Below are 15,146 nucleotides of genomic sequence, written 5' to 3' on the forward strand. Positions count from 1 at the left end.
AGAGATGATATAGTAGAGCAGATTCGTGTTTCACGGATGATCAAGGGTCAAAGTGTTAAACGCTTCATGTAATAAAGACGAGAGGTTTTAAAATAAAGGTGTCACATACTGTTTGTTATTTTAAGACACACATTAGCGTCGAATGTAACGCTGAGCTGTTGGAAGGTAATGGTGCTGCTATAAAAGAACTAAGAGATTTAACAAGATATATATTGTTTAGAAATTGTAGGAATTGTTCCATAGTCCCAATGTAAACTGTATATATTCAAAATTACAAAAATATTATTTATTAATCTTAGCTATGGAAAGGTTTTAGCAGTATGGAGTCGATAAGTTGTTCAAGGTGTCCAATAAAAAGCTTAGCGTAGGATGAGGTCGTATGTATTGTCATGTCACGTCCTAATTTGGAGATTCAGTTCATTTTGTCTGCAACTGTAATTCTGAACATAACCGCTCCAACTAACCTATGTATGACGTCAGAACATACCCTTTTGCTCGGAGTAGACACGTGGAGAATCAGTAAGAGCAAAGATGAGAGGGGTGAGGCGGTTGGTAAGATTTAAGAAATGTTGGCAGTGTATGTGTAGTGTACCTAGAAGACTGACCTCATATCAAAATTCTTGTTTGTTTATCACCAAACTTCTAAAGTATACAAGTTGTTTTGTCTACTCCCGAAACTTCTGTATTTATTGAGAATGGAAGAAGCCGCCTGTAACGTCACATTCATTGAATTGGAAATGACTTTACGGAGAGTAAGGGAAGAAAGAAAAACGTACATCGCTAACTTTCTCAGCAATGGTTTTCTGCTAACAAATTTTCTTCTGCCCTTTCTAGACAAATTCTCAGGTTTTAACCTGATCACATACGATTCTCTCGTAATGTCCAAACTCTACTTTCAACAGAGCCAGCGCTACTCTTGACCCCCCACCCCAACTCCTTTTGTTGTTTCTTCTCTTTCCTTTCTTTCTTTCTTTCTTTTCTTTTCTTTTTTGTTCTATTGTTCTTTAATTATATATTTTCACGACAAACTGATAAGCATTAGAAGCTTAAAAAAGGTATATTTGGTTTCTTCACAGTATTTTTGTAGGAATTTTGTGAAATTAACACTTTATTATCATTCATATATTTTTGCTCTTTTTGTTCCAACTACGTATATTACCGAAGCCGCCGTAGAGTTTATATACATATATACTGTAAGGGGAAAAGCGGTTCCTTACAGTGCGTCCAGGGTGCTATTGATAACAAACGTCATCCTGTCATATTAGCCTCCATTTTTTGCAGAAACCCATGAGCCTTACAACTAACTAACTCAATGGCCTATGGAATGTCGAGTTCACAAAAGCTCTCCATTGACTTCTGTCCTTAGCCAACTGGATCTAGTTTCTACTTTGTATTCCTATTTCTGTGAGATCTATCTTAATATTTTCCTCATATCTGCGCCTAGGTCTTCCTAATAACCGTTTTCGATTGGACTTCTAGTTAAGACTTTGAAAACGTTCCATTCTGGCTAAGTGATCTACCCACCTGAGCCTCCTAGACTTGACGACCTTAACAATGTGTGGTAAACCATATAAATTACGTAGTTTATGTATATATATAGGTAGATAGATGGATAAATAGAGTTTTCTATGTTATTTAGTTTCTTTTTTGTATTAATTCAAATGTATTACTTACTTGTTTGTATGTTTTATCTCAACAATCAATAAATATAAATAATTTATTATGTTGAATGTAAAACATTTCATTTACAAATAATTTATTATACAATTTCTGCGATTATACAAGCCTTTTATCCCTCTGTGAAGAACGTACTTTCTTTACACTATAGAAAGTCTTACATAGAAAGAACGTTAATTAACGTGGCCACTGAATATTTGTGTTACGAATCCAAAAATATTCTGTTCTTGTATATATTGTATTCCCAGTCCTATTTCTCAATCCATCTGTACATTTCAGTTCTTTCATTTTCAGTTGAGTGTATAACCTTTTGGATATAGCGAAATGAAGTTATTCCTACTCTGCTGCTGAAATGATAATGCCTATAAATGAAATAAGAGCTGCTTTTGGGCAAACCTATAAGGCATTTTTGTCTAGCTGCACTTCCAGATCTGCTGAGATTTGGACGTTTATTTTGTATCTGAACTTCTTCATTCAGGATAAGTGATGGTACCACCTAAGAAAATATATATATGTTATTTCTGATGTTTCACGTAATTATATTAAAGTACATACATTTGATTTTATCCAAATTATCAATTTTGTTCTGTTTGAGAACCAATGCAACCACGAAATCTTTTTAGTGCTTTAACTCTTTTATTTTATAGTTTCAGGTGGGATTACTTGGACCACCTACAAGAAAATGACTTGGGAGGATTTCAAACCTTCATAAAAGACGGGGTAAAGGTTGAATATGTGGAACCTATATTTCCATCACTCTCATACCCTTCATGGACAACACTAAGTACTGGTAAGAAATTTTTCTACCTAAATTTATATAATATTATTTTCAAAAAGAGAAAAAAAAACTAATTCGAGTTTTGTAGCTATTCCACCTATACTACTTGTTTTGAAGTGGGTTCATGTAGTGACAAACGATTATGCCAGTACCATGAAAAGTCGTAAAGAATACATACAATGGATTTAACTGAAATTTGAAAAGATTTTTATCTGCTAGACACCTGGAAAAGTTCTTTCGGATTTAGACTCTACAAAGGAAAGGCAATAAAATGAAGTAACAGTTAATTCGGAAATCATAAATTGTCCATATCAGCAACAATAACAGTTCCCAATGTTCAGATATACTATACTGTAAGTCTCACGGTGGTAGATCTCAACGCAATGAAAAAAAAAATTAAAAAAAAAAACTATCGTCACCGCGTAAATGGTTTTACGAATGAAACAAATGCTAATCCAGTTGTGCAATATCTGACAGGAATATGAAGGATACATTAGTGTTTCCCAACCAAATCGAATAACGGTATCAGTATTTAATGGACACATTCAAAGTGTTGCATGTATACATATGCATTGATGCTTCGACCAAGTAGCAGTATTTCACGATGCACTATAGTCTGCGCAGTCCACCAAATATAGAATATGACCATTAATTGATTCAGTAGTGGTTTCGGTTGTTTGGGAGTGGATTCTTGTGATGACAACCGATGGTGATGGCATGGTCGAGTATTGAAAAAATTCTACTTCTCATTGAGAGTAAGTACTCTTTCCAGGAACGGCCCCTTGCCCTGACAAGATAACAAAGAAACACAGACATTTATTTACTTCACCTTGTAAGCCGTAGTAAACTCCATCCCACTTTCTACCGTTTCCAAGCTGTTGGAGATATTAGCAAATAGTTTCTATACTGTATTAAATGTTTAATGCAATATCTCACTTGTTTCCCATTATCGGCCTCAACAACTGCCTCGTGTATGGTTGATTTATATTCTATATGTGCTGCGTCTAGGAGGAATTTATCACCATTCTTAAATTTGTTAAACCAGCGTGGTACTGACCGTCATTTACACATTCTTACTTTTAATATTCCCCCCATTTGACTACCATTTCTTCCAAAACTGAAACATTCGCTAACACGTTACCTTCTTTTACGTCCTCCATTTGCTTTTCCCTGAAAAATCAAGGACATTCTATATCGTAGTTCAGCCGAACTCATTTGATCGGAATCAAAGTTGCCATGGTGATAGACCTTGACCTGATATGTGTGTGAAACACAAAGTAACCAGAAACGTTCTTGTCGTTCTGGAGAAGTGGTAAACAACGAGAAATACAGTGGACGGTACGTACTTTTAGGTTTCGAAGTAATCTCCATCAACATTTAACACCTTTTCCCAACGTTCCCGCAGGTGCACAATATCCTGATAATAAAATTCGGTGGTTGTGGATGCAAGGAAGTCCGTGAGTGCGGTCTGCATGTCTCCGTCATTTGCGAAGGATCTTCCACGGACGTGGTTATCGACGGAATGAAACAGGTTTTAATCTGTTGGCACAAGATCCAGTCAATATGGTACACGGCACAGTGTTTCCCAATTAAGTTGCTGAAGTGTCTTACGGATCGTCTTTGCCATATGGGGCTTGACATTGTCGTGCAGGAACAGCACACCCTTGCAATTCACCAATCCCGGCTCTTTCTGTCCCAATGCATGGTGCACCCTTTGCAACTGCTGAGAGTAGATAGAGGTCTGACTTCTTGCCGACAATTCCACCATAAAGAGAGCATAACCTTTCGTGGGAGCAGGAAGGTCTTGAGATGTAAGGAACAGGGGTGAGTGTGTGATGAATATATCAATCAAAGATGGATATATTCAGGTGCCGAGTGAGCAAGGACAAACAGGTTGTCATTTGTTGTTGTTGACTGCTAACTATGTGTGGGGTATCCATGTACTTAACTCGTATGACCTCCTTACCCCATGAAGAGGCAGTCTGATTACTTCAGCGGAAAAATGGAACCTTTCTGCAAGTTCACCACACGTTAGATCACTATCCTCCTCGATGGTTGCTTTCAGGGTCTCGTCATGTAACATAAATGGTCGTCTACTACGAGGTTCATCCAAACGGAATTTCTGGAACCAATGCCTGGCGGTGGGTTCATTCACGGCATTCTTCCCAAATTCCTGACATATCCAGCGACTTGATGCGGCAGCTCATAGGTCCACTTTAAAGTCTACAACAAACACACGCGAACAAGCTGCTTCTATACCTCCATTTCTCTTCGGCACTGGACGAGCTATGACTGCTGTATATGCACAATCTGACTGCATTACTGAAAGTCGGTGGTCAGACTAACTTCCGATCGCTTTGTAGACAAATGCGTCATTTCGTTTCCTCTCTGTGCATGCATGATTAATGAAACGTCAGAAACTACAAGAACTCTTTTGGTTAGCTTGTATTACTTTATGTAGGCTTTGAGTACCCGAGTTATAGATAGTCAAATTTTGCGCCACATTTTCGACAATAATAAGCCATACACCAAATTCATCCAATCGGGATCCAACTCAGCATAGTAGTAGAAACTACCTACTGTAAAAGTGTGCGAAATATTATGTTGTGCAGGCGTATGGTTCAAGCTATATGAAGTGATTCAATAGGAAATGTATTGGTTGCTTGAGGACTTTTATTTATTTATTTTATTATTTTTTAAATATACGATTACCATATACATTGGCAGCACAAAACTTTTTTTTTTAATTATTTCTAATCTCAGCTCATTTATGAGTGCCATTCATTTCTGTTGAGCACCGCCTGCTAATTACTGACCTGGCAGACGTTAGCGTAAACTTGTATATCTTAGAACTGGATTATTTAAAAATATTATAACGAACACCGTTTTCTTCAACACTTTCTCTTCTTTAATTTTGTCTCAGAATGAAAAATCTTAATTGGACGCTAATGGTTGATAATTACTCCTGAAGTTTAGTATCAAAATCTAACAAATTCCATATTTTAGAGATGAGGTTTATAATGAAAGGATAAGATATCAAAGATGAATTTTCAAATATAATTAGCTGTGAGAATTCTCTTGAAATATCAAAGATGATTTTTTTTAATTATAATTACATATAGTACTGTACTCACCATAGAAAAAGTAACAACACTAGTAAGTGCTTCCTACAAGTTTTATGATCTTTTAAAATTTGAAATTATCTAATTTCTGCAAAGTTTGAAGTATATCTCTGGTGACACATGGAATAAAAAGCTATTATTATTTTTTTTACAGAATATACAGTATATCTATACAAAAGAAAACTATAGTAAACATTTCAACCTTGATATTTATCTGTAAACGAAGTTATGAATTTTCAAAAATTGGAAAATTAACTTGAATTTACGCCTTAACCGACTTAAAAAGAAAGACTTTTACTTACAGAATTAGTATATTTTAATTACTATTTCTATATACATGTATGTAACAGAAATTTTCTTGAAATAAAAAGATTAATTACTCATAAATAATAATAATAATAATAATAATAATAATAATAATAATAATAATAATAATAATAATAATAATAATAATAATAATAATAATACTCATCATCATTATCATCATCATAAGATGACCTTAGTTACAAAATTGAGAAAAAGTTTGACATTTTTTTTTTCTGATCTTAATGACTGTTAAAGTTTAGGCTTATTTCTTCGGAGAGGTTTTGTGGAATGCTATGTTATCTGCTTGTTGCCGTTGTAAGTTCAAGAGGTGGTATTTTTCTTAGAATATATATAATAGATACCCACAGATGGTCACTAGCAGACTTCTTAAATGATGTTCTAGGTCCTGCAGGATAGTAAACTCGTACATGTATATTATTGCTCTCCAAATTGAGTTGTTCAACCTGTGCCAACTACCACGTCCATCATAGGCACATGGCACTATGTTGTTTGTTTGTAAAGTCTTGTTTTCCCTCGTTCCGTTAACTCGCATACAATTTTCAAATCTGGTTTTAAGTGCTTCGATTTGGGTAATAATTTATTTTTTGTGTGATATCTTTATCTTTTCTTAGCAGAATTTTCTCTACACTGGGGATTTGATCTTCTGTTGTTCTTTACAAACTGGATTTATTTACTTCATGTTTAGTTGTGCCTTCTACTTCATCGCAAGCATTCTTGCCATGGCAAAAGACAAAAAATGCCATTCAGCATTCAGGTTCCAAATGTTTGATTTATTTTCCTTTTCTTACTTTTGTTGCCAGTTTCATCCGAGAAATAAATAATAAACGTACAGAGAAATGGTTCCTTACCTGCTGTACTTACTGTTAATTCAATTACAATAATAAGTTTCATGTTTACCAAGGCTCTTTTTATTATTATTCCATGTAACACTTTGTTTTACTTTTATTTGTGATTGGTTATCAATCTTATTTAAATTTTCAAAATTAAATTATTTTATTTGAAAGTTGTAAGTTTATTCTAAGGTGTAAGTCATTCAGCAGTAAAATGGAAGTATCTATTGAAGCTTTCCTGGCGACGTATTATAAACAGATCTTCTCGGGCTAGCAGCCAGGTAAATATTGTTATATCTATATAGGGGACACCAATCATATCCCTCCATTTCAAGCACCAATCAGGAGTCGCCATTTCAACCACCAATCAGAAGAGTCCAATCACACATACATGAAGTATGTATATTCCATACAGTTTATTGCCTCATCATATTCGCCTGAAGATGAGGACGATGTCAGCCCTCGAAACGTCGCAAGATATAACAGTATTTACCTGGCTGCTAGCCCGAGAAGACCTGTTCACAGTAAAATGGAAGTAACAAATTAGAACAATGTATTCTATGATTCAAGTTGGTAAATTATTTACTTAAAAAACAAATGGTTGAGAGTAGCATAAGAGTAGCATAAACATGAGTTTTAGGGGCAATATTTGAAAATTCATAACTTTGTTGAAATCAAATATCAAAGTTGAAATTTTTGCTATAGTTTTCTCTTATACGTATACATATATACTTTGTAAAAAAAAATCTATTCCATGTCTTACCAGAGGTATCATACTTCAAACTTAGCAAGAATTAGAAAATTTCAAATTTTAAAACATAATAAGTATAGTACCTACCATATGTAATTAAAAAACATCACCTTTCATATTTCACTCCTCCTTTATAAACTTCATCTCTAAAAAGTTTAATTTGTTAAATTTTAATACTAAACTTCGGAAGTAATTATCACCTGTTAGGGTTCAATTAAACCTTTTCATGCTAAGGGACAAAATAAAAAAAAGAAAATAATGGTGTTTGTTGCAATGCTTTTGCTTAATCCAGTCCTAAGATATGCAAGTTTAGGCTAAGATATGCAAAGTAATTAATTGCATGTGATATAAAAAAAAATGCCACCACACAAATAAGCTGAGATGAAAATGAAAAAAAAAAGTTGTGTGCTGTCAATGAATAAGTAATAGTATATATTAAAATTTTTTAAAAAGTAAAATAAAAAAATGGTTAAGCAACCAAAACAATTTTTATTGGATCACTTCATATGGATTGACCCATACGGTTCCCAAGCTATGGGTAACCAAATCTTGCGTCATATCTTTAAAAATATAGACTCACATGTAGGTATATAATCCGATTGGGATCAAATTTGGCGTAATGATAGGTCTTGGTCGGATGTATAAACATACGAAATATTACGCTGTGCAGGTTTATGATTCCTGAGCCACGGGTAGTCGAATTTTAAGCAATATTTTCGTAAACAAAAACCCGTATATATGTAAATTATCCGATCGCGATCAAATTTAACATGGTGATAGAACTTTACTTACTATAAAAGCGTGTAATATTACGTTGTGTAGGCATCTGGTTTCCGAGTAATGGGCGGTCAAATTTTGCGTCATATTTTCGAAAGTAAAAACCCATATACCAAATTCATCCAATCGGCATCAAACTTAGCATGCTGGTAGAACGTCATCTATTATAAAAGCTTGTTGAATATTATGTTGTGAAGGCATATGGTTCTCAAGTTACGAACGATCAAATTTTGCGTCATGTTTTCAAAAACAAGAACCCATGTATATATAAACGATTCGATCGGGATCAAATTAGGATGATAGTGGACTTTGGCTTACTATATATCAGTGAAAGAAGCACATGCAGTATCACCATGTGGAAATCCGACATAACTTTTTGCGTATCTGATATAGTATCAAATAAATTATAAAATCCAGGATGGTACCTTAAGTGAATGAATGTTTTATTTTACAATGTTTTTGTCTATTTATACAAAGTAATGAATATGCCTTGTGTGAAAATGCAAGTCCTACAGGTTTTACTATATAAATTTATGAAGGGTGATTGTTAGGAAGAGGTATAATATTTTTCTTTTAGCAAAACATCATACCTTTTATCAAAAGCGACACAACTCAAAGTCATCAACTTCTCAGAGAAATGATTCGAATATTTGCCTGCTGCAGTTAGCTGAGACGGACGAATGCCACAATTACCCCTTGAAGAATAGGAATTGGAGTTTACATTGGATACTTTTACACAAAACTCTCCTACTCCTACTTTTTAGGACCGTTTTCAACATCATATCTTAATATGAGTAGTTTTTCAGTTGTCACTTTCTACTAAAAGAGTTATATATTTCTACAGTTCTATTTTACTGCTCCTAAGAATTTAAAATGCAATAATATGTTTATTTCGTAACAATTCTGTCAGTTTCTATTTAAGGGTGTAAAGGTGTGTAAAAAGTTAGTGTAGCTATTTATCTTATTAAAAGATTAACAATACTTCATAGTTTCATATGCTTATACGAAACACTTCAGTTGTATCATTCAATATGTCCATCCTCACACAACCAGGCAGTGCAAAGAATAATATGGGTGGGTTGGCTGCCAAGTGATGTAAGTCCAAAATTCCTGGAGAGCAAATTGAAAGTTCGCAACGCTCTGTAAATTCAGAAATGTGTATTTCTTCAGGAAGGTAGTGCTCAATAATGACTTTGATCTATAATATCGTAAGTACATTGCAAAAATCTATTTTGCAACAGTTGCATGTTCGTCAAAATTAGAAGTTGCAAGGTTAGTGTAGGTTAGGTTAGAAGTTGCAAGATCATGATATGGCGAATGAGGGTACTTTTGTGAAAAAAAAAAAAAAAAAAAACTACTGTGAAAATGGTGGGATTAAATAACAAATTGAAGCATTACTCTTACACTGGCAATGCTGTTTAATATTAAGAAGTACAAGAATAGAAACTGTGTGAGTAAACAATACAAATTCTTTACCTTCTTACATGGCTTCGTCAGTTCTTCATTGTTGCGGTCAAAAAAAAGAAGAAAAAAGTGACAAGGGGGTATAAAATTCAGTAGGTCCAATATATCCTTTTTCTTGGCTGCTGTGTTGAATCTTCCATCAGGTTATGCTGTTTCAAGTTCATGCTGAATCAGTTGCAGTGATGGACGCCCAGCTCTGCTTCCTTTCCACAAGTCAAGCTCCTGGAATTCAACCGTTTCGTTCGGTAGTTCTTTGTAGAGGATTGATAGTCCATACGTCTTATCATACTTGATATTGGCGCATTTTCAGCCAGTTATTTCACTGCCAGCACAATTCTTTTACGTTTTGTGACAAAGTCTTGGAGACTCTTCACATTCAGAAAATCGACAGATTGCATTTCATACGACATCACACTCGAAACAGAAATATCAACAAAGATATTGCAGCAGCGCGGACTAGCGTTAGGCGGGAGAATTGGGACTTATACCACTTGAACGCCAAGCCGCTCAGCTGCTTCGTTTGCCGACAAACAACAAGCGCCATTTGTGAGCGGAATAATGAACTAGGACTCACACTGCTTGGCGGATAAGTGTAGTTGCCTGCCTAGATATGGTATGTGGTATTAATCCATTTTTTCAATTTTTCTGACTTACACCACTTGGCAGCCAACCCACCCATATATTATTCTAAAATTTTGTTCTTTGCTATTTCCAATCGAATCACATAAAAAAAAAAGTATAGTACAGATAGGCTTCGTATTTAGGACGACTTCATACTACCGTTATCTTGACACTTACAGGAGGGCGTGATTACCACACTCTCCGATCGCCTTTACCAGGAGTTGAACCCGTTGGATTTTGTAGATTGACACTTTACCGACTACCCACTGTGGCTCTAAGGACTGACATAAAGGCATTTAATTTAAAGGAGTTTCTTACTGAAAGGAAATTGGAAATATTTAAGATTATATTATGAACATGGTAGTTTTACAATTTTAATTATTGTTATAAAGCAATAACTTCTTTCTCGGTAGCCTTGATGTGTTTCAGTCTTCTTAATCATATTTGAAATGGATCTCAAACGATATATATATATATATATTGTTTCTCAATACACTATTAGTAGTAAACACATAAATAAACAAATAGTGGTAGAAAATAAACAAATAAATACATTTTAAAAATAAAAATAAATAAATAAAGTTACCAAGGAAACCAGAAATATACTAGTGGCAATGAATACTTGTTTCTACTCTCTATAGAAGCTTTTGTGGTAGCAACTAATGTAAAGGGATGTCTACTTGTGCCACGTTCGTGCCATTCAACTCTTTTGGAGGATGCAAGACAGTGTGGAGGGGAAAACATGTTAATCTACACCGATTCAAATTCCGGTGTGATTCGGAGCTCACACGAATAGTGGTCACGTTAGTAAGAACTACATGATGCATAAAGGCGTGAATCAATCGCAAAGGTTTCTATAAGAGCATAGTTTTGTCTTTACTAATGAATAGGTGTTCAATTTATGCAGTAACTTACTGGAGAGAAGTCAGCTGGGAATTTTTGAAACTATTCTTGTCTTTTCTGGAAAATATTTGTAGGAAAAAGATACAAGGAAAGTAGCCGATGAAACAGATTACAAGAAGCAGAACGTCACAATATACAGTAACATTGGGACTTCTTTAACAACCTAATCACATAATTGTGTTGGAGGGGATATAAAATAAACCACCTTACCAATAGAAGAGATTAAATAATAACAGTTTGAAACACATTTGTCAATAAATTGCTGAAAAGCACCTATTTCACAGTATTGGTAAATGTTTAAGTGTAGATTTAAAGTTAGTTTTTTCCATTAGTAGTTATTCTGTGTATTTTTTTTTTTTTACTTTACCTCTGAAAATGTTATGTACATGTACCTATGTATATGCTTTACTATTCTATTGTATACTTAACATATAACGGAATCATTGTGGCAAACATACCTAAAAATTAATAAAATCAATCAATCAGTCAGCTATTCATCTAATACATTATACGAACAAGTAATTAAATTCAAATGTCTTGTTAAGAGGTCTTTTATAGACATATTTTGTGTGGCACAATTTCCACCAGTTAGGTAGTATGCATTTTAGTTGCTAAATACTACACTGAAGTACGAAAAGTCATAGAAAAGCGGTAGGAAAGTTTTTGACGGCCCAGAATATCGCAGAAAACCGGTTGAAGGGCACGAAGCAGTTTCAAAGCTGTTAGTTAGAAACAGTGAAATGTCGTGTATTAGTGATGGCAACCTGACGAGAATAATCGGGAGTTTGGTAGCAGGGTGATAGTTGGTGCTGGACGAATGAGGTATGCGATTTCGGAAGTCGTTCGGACATTAAATTTTTCTCGCTTCACCGTGTCAAGAATTGATCATGAGTAAAGCATTGGAGACATTACAACCCATCAGAAATAACTGAGTGTCCGCCCATGTATGGTGAACGACCGCGACCAGCGACGTCTTCGTAAACTGATAGCATGAATCAATACAGGACGAGAAAGCAACGTGTCTCAGTGGTCAATGTAGCGCAGTGTGAGCTCCATGGGATATCATAGCCACAGCCCTGCATGAGTGCCGCTTCTAACCGCAGACCATTGGCAGCGGCAACTCACGTGGGCTCGGAAATATGTGGATTGGGGCTTAGATGAATGGCAACTTGAAATGTGGTTAAATAGAGTCACGTTTCCAATTGGTATGCACGAATGATAGGATCTAGGTGCGGCCCAGGTCCCTTGAGGGCATGGACAAGGCACTGTCCAAGCTGCTGGTGGCTCCGTGATGATTTAGGACATGTATACATGGTATAGTTTGAGTATTCTGGTTCCCTTGAACTAGACATTGGCCGGTCATCGCTATATTCAGCTGCTTGTTGGCCATTTAAAACCCATTATTGATTTCTTCCAACAATGAGGGTTTTCAGGATAACAACGCACCATGTCACAATGGTACGTGACTGGTTTGGGAAACATACTGGCCATTTCCAACACATGATTTGGGCCTTTAGATCTCCGAACAAGAACCTTATTGAGCACATGTGGGATATCATCGAATTGGTCATTCGTGTCCAGGATCTTCCACCTGTAACAACCACCGAATTATGGACGGCAAAGAGGCTGCATGGCTGCACATCTTTCCAGCGGACTAGCAGTAACTTGCTGCGTCTCTACCAAGTCGAGTTGCTGAATTCTCCACGCTCGAGAAGATCCCACACGTTATTAGGCAGGCGCCCTATGACTTTCGGCACTTCAGTATATGCTTTTTGTTACAATTTATGTTTCTCGCTCATTAGAACTATCTTAAAGAGTGAAAAGAAAATCCTTTGAAATTTGACTTTTATTTTTGTTATTTACAGGTGTATATGCAGAGAACCACGGAATTCTTGGAAATTATTTTTATAACAGAAAAGAAGATGCAATTTTTGCTCTGTTTAACTATACATTGACAAGCAATCCTTTATGGTGGCAACGTGTTGAGCCTATATGGACAACTGCAACGAAAAACAAATTACGAGTTGCTACAATACTTTGGTCCAGGTATTTCTGTCCCTATATATTAACTCAGAAATGATGAGCTTAAAGTTAAATGAATAATAGATTTCTATTTCTATTTGAGATTTGTCTTCTTACTGCATCAGACAACCAATACTAACTCTAAATGTAATTTATTGTTATTTATATTTTTATTTATTCATTAACTAGTTGAAATGTCCATTCTTTGGACGAGGGGAATAGGTTACGGAAAATATTTGAATCTCCTTTATCCCTTAGGATGCGCATCAATGAAAATGTAATAATAAAAACCCATATAAAATATTCTGTTTTTGGCATAGATTTTGAATCTTTTTTTTCCCACTTAAGATACTCTCTTTAATCAAAGCTACATGAGAAAATCCAAGTTTGAGCTAGATACTATGTTTAAACTCATTTCAAATTATTGCACCGTTTCCCTGTGATGAGATTACAAACAACAGGAAACGTAGCTTTCAATGTGAAGGAATGAATTATAAATGGTGTCCTCTATCTTTCAATGTAAACGAATGAATTATAAAATATGTTTTCTCCTCACGCCCCTAAAACAGAAATTTTCAAAGATGCTGGACACGTTCTACCTATTTTAAATTAGGAGTTTATATACCGAGTTTCATTTTCCTAACTTAACGAGCTCGTAAAATACTGTATTTTTGGCTGAAATCTTGAACCCTTCTATCCTGCTTAGGATACACCCTTTAATCAAAGTAACATAATAAAAATCCACCTTAACATAGATATTAACTATGTTTCAAAGTTCATTTCAAACTATTCAACCTTTCCTCCGTGATACGATCACAAACAACAGGTAATATCGCTTTCAATGTGAAGAATGGAAGTGTAGAAAATGCCCCCTTTCCCCCTTAAAACAAAACTTTCAAAAACCCTGGGACACGTTCCACTTACTTTAATTAGAAGTTTATATATCGAGTTTCATCTTTCTAGCTTGATGGGCTCGTGAAATACTGTAACTTTTAAAAAACATTTTGAGTCCCCTTTAATCCCTTTAGGATACACCCTTTAATCAAATCAACATCATAAAAAGTCAGCTCAAGGTAGGTACTAACCATATTCCAAAATTCATTTCAAACTGTTCAACCGTTAGCCCGTGATGCGGTTATAAACAACAGGCAACAATGCTTTCAATGTGAAGAAAAAAATTACATAAAATGTTCCCTTCCCCCGTTTACAAAGGAAATTTTCAAAAAACTCCGGGACACGTGCCCACTTATTTTTAATGAGGACTGTATATGCCAAGTTTCATCTTCTTAACCTGAGAAGATCGTGAGATACTCGATTTTTCGCATGAAGTTTGACCCCCCCCCCCCCGCTCCCCTCCTTAGGATACACATTTTAATCAAAATAACGTGATGAAAACCCAGTTCGAGGTACGTGCTAAAGTATATCCGAAAATTCATTTCAAACGGTTTCACCATTTTTCCGTGAAGTGATCACAAATAAAATTCTTTTCATTTTTATATAATAGCTTATTCTTTTACTATATTGTGGCAAAATTAAGGCCATACTACTTTCTTTACTACCATTTAGCGATATACATAGTGACATGAATAAACTGCTCATTAAGAAATAGATATATACAATAATATATATATATAATACTAGCATCAATTACCCGCTTCGCTGGGTTAAATTATGAAAAAAAATAGTAATACGTTCCGTTAGTCAGTCACTTTTTACTATTACTAAAGCGCTCCTTGATATTGGTAATTTTCGATGATTTTTATATATCCCCTTTCCTCCTCTGTTGCGGGCCACGGTATCGGAAGTGTCATTGTTCATCTCAGCGACCACGAAAAGTATGAATTCGACACTGATATTGGTAATTTTGATTATAT

The 15,146-nt window shown here is 35.1% G+C and overlaps 1 protein-coding gene across 4 annotated transcripts in view; it reads left to right on the forward strand.

Annotated features, from left to right (window-relative positions):
- Nucleotides 1-15,146, forward strand: part of LOC145688532 (glycerophosphocholine cholinephosphodiesterase ENPP6-like) — a 262,722-nt gene that overhangs the window by 207,175 nt on the left and 40,401 nt on the right. For all 4 annotated transcript variants that reach the window (XM_081762907.1, XM_081762906.1, XM_081762905.1 and 1 more), the window contains 2 exons: nucleotides 2,325-2,467; nucleotides 13,116-13,296. In XM_081762907.1, coding sequence (XP_081619033.1) covers nucleotides 2,325-2,467; nucleotides 13,116-13,296 — 324 coding nt within the window. The remainder of the gene's footprint in view (nucleotides 1-2,324; nucleotides 2,468-13,115; nucleotides 13,297-15,146) is intronic.

The sequence above is a fragment of the Thermobia domestica genome, chromosome 6, assembly GCF_964235325.1.
Source record: "Thermobia domestica chromosome 6, izTheDome1.hap1.1, whole genome shotgun sequence".
In the NCBI taxonomy this organism is placed as follows: domain Eukaryota; kingdom Metazoa; phylum Arthropoda; class Insecta; order Zygentoma; family Lepismatidae; genus Thermobia; species Thermobia domestica.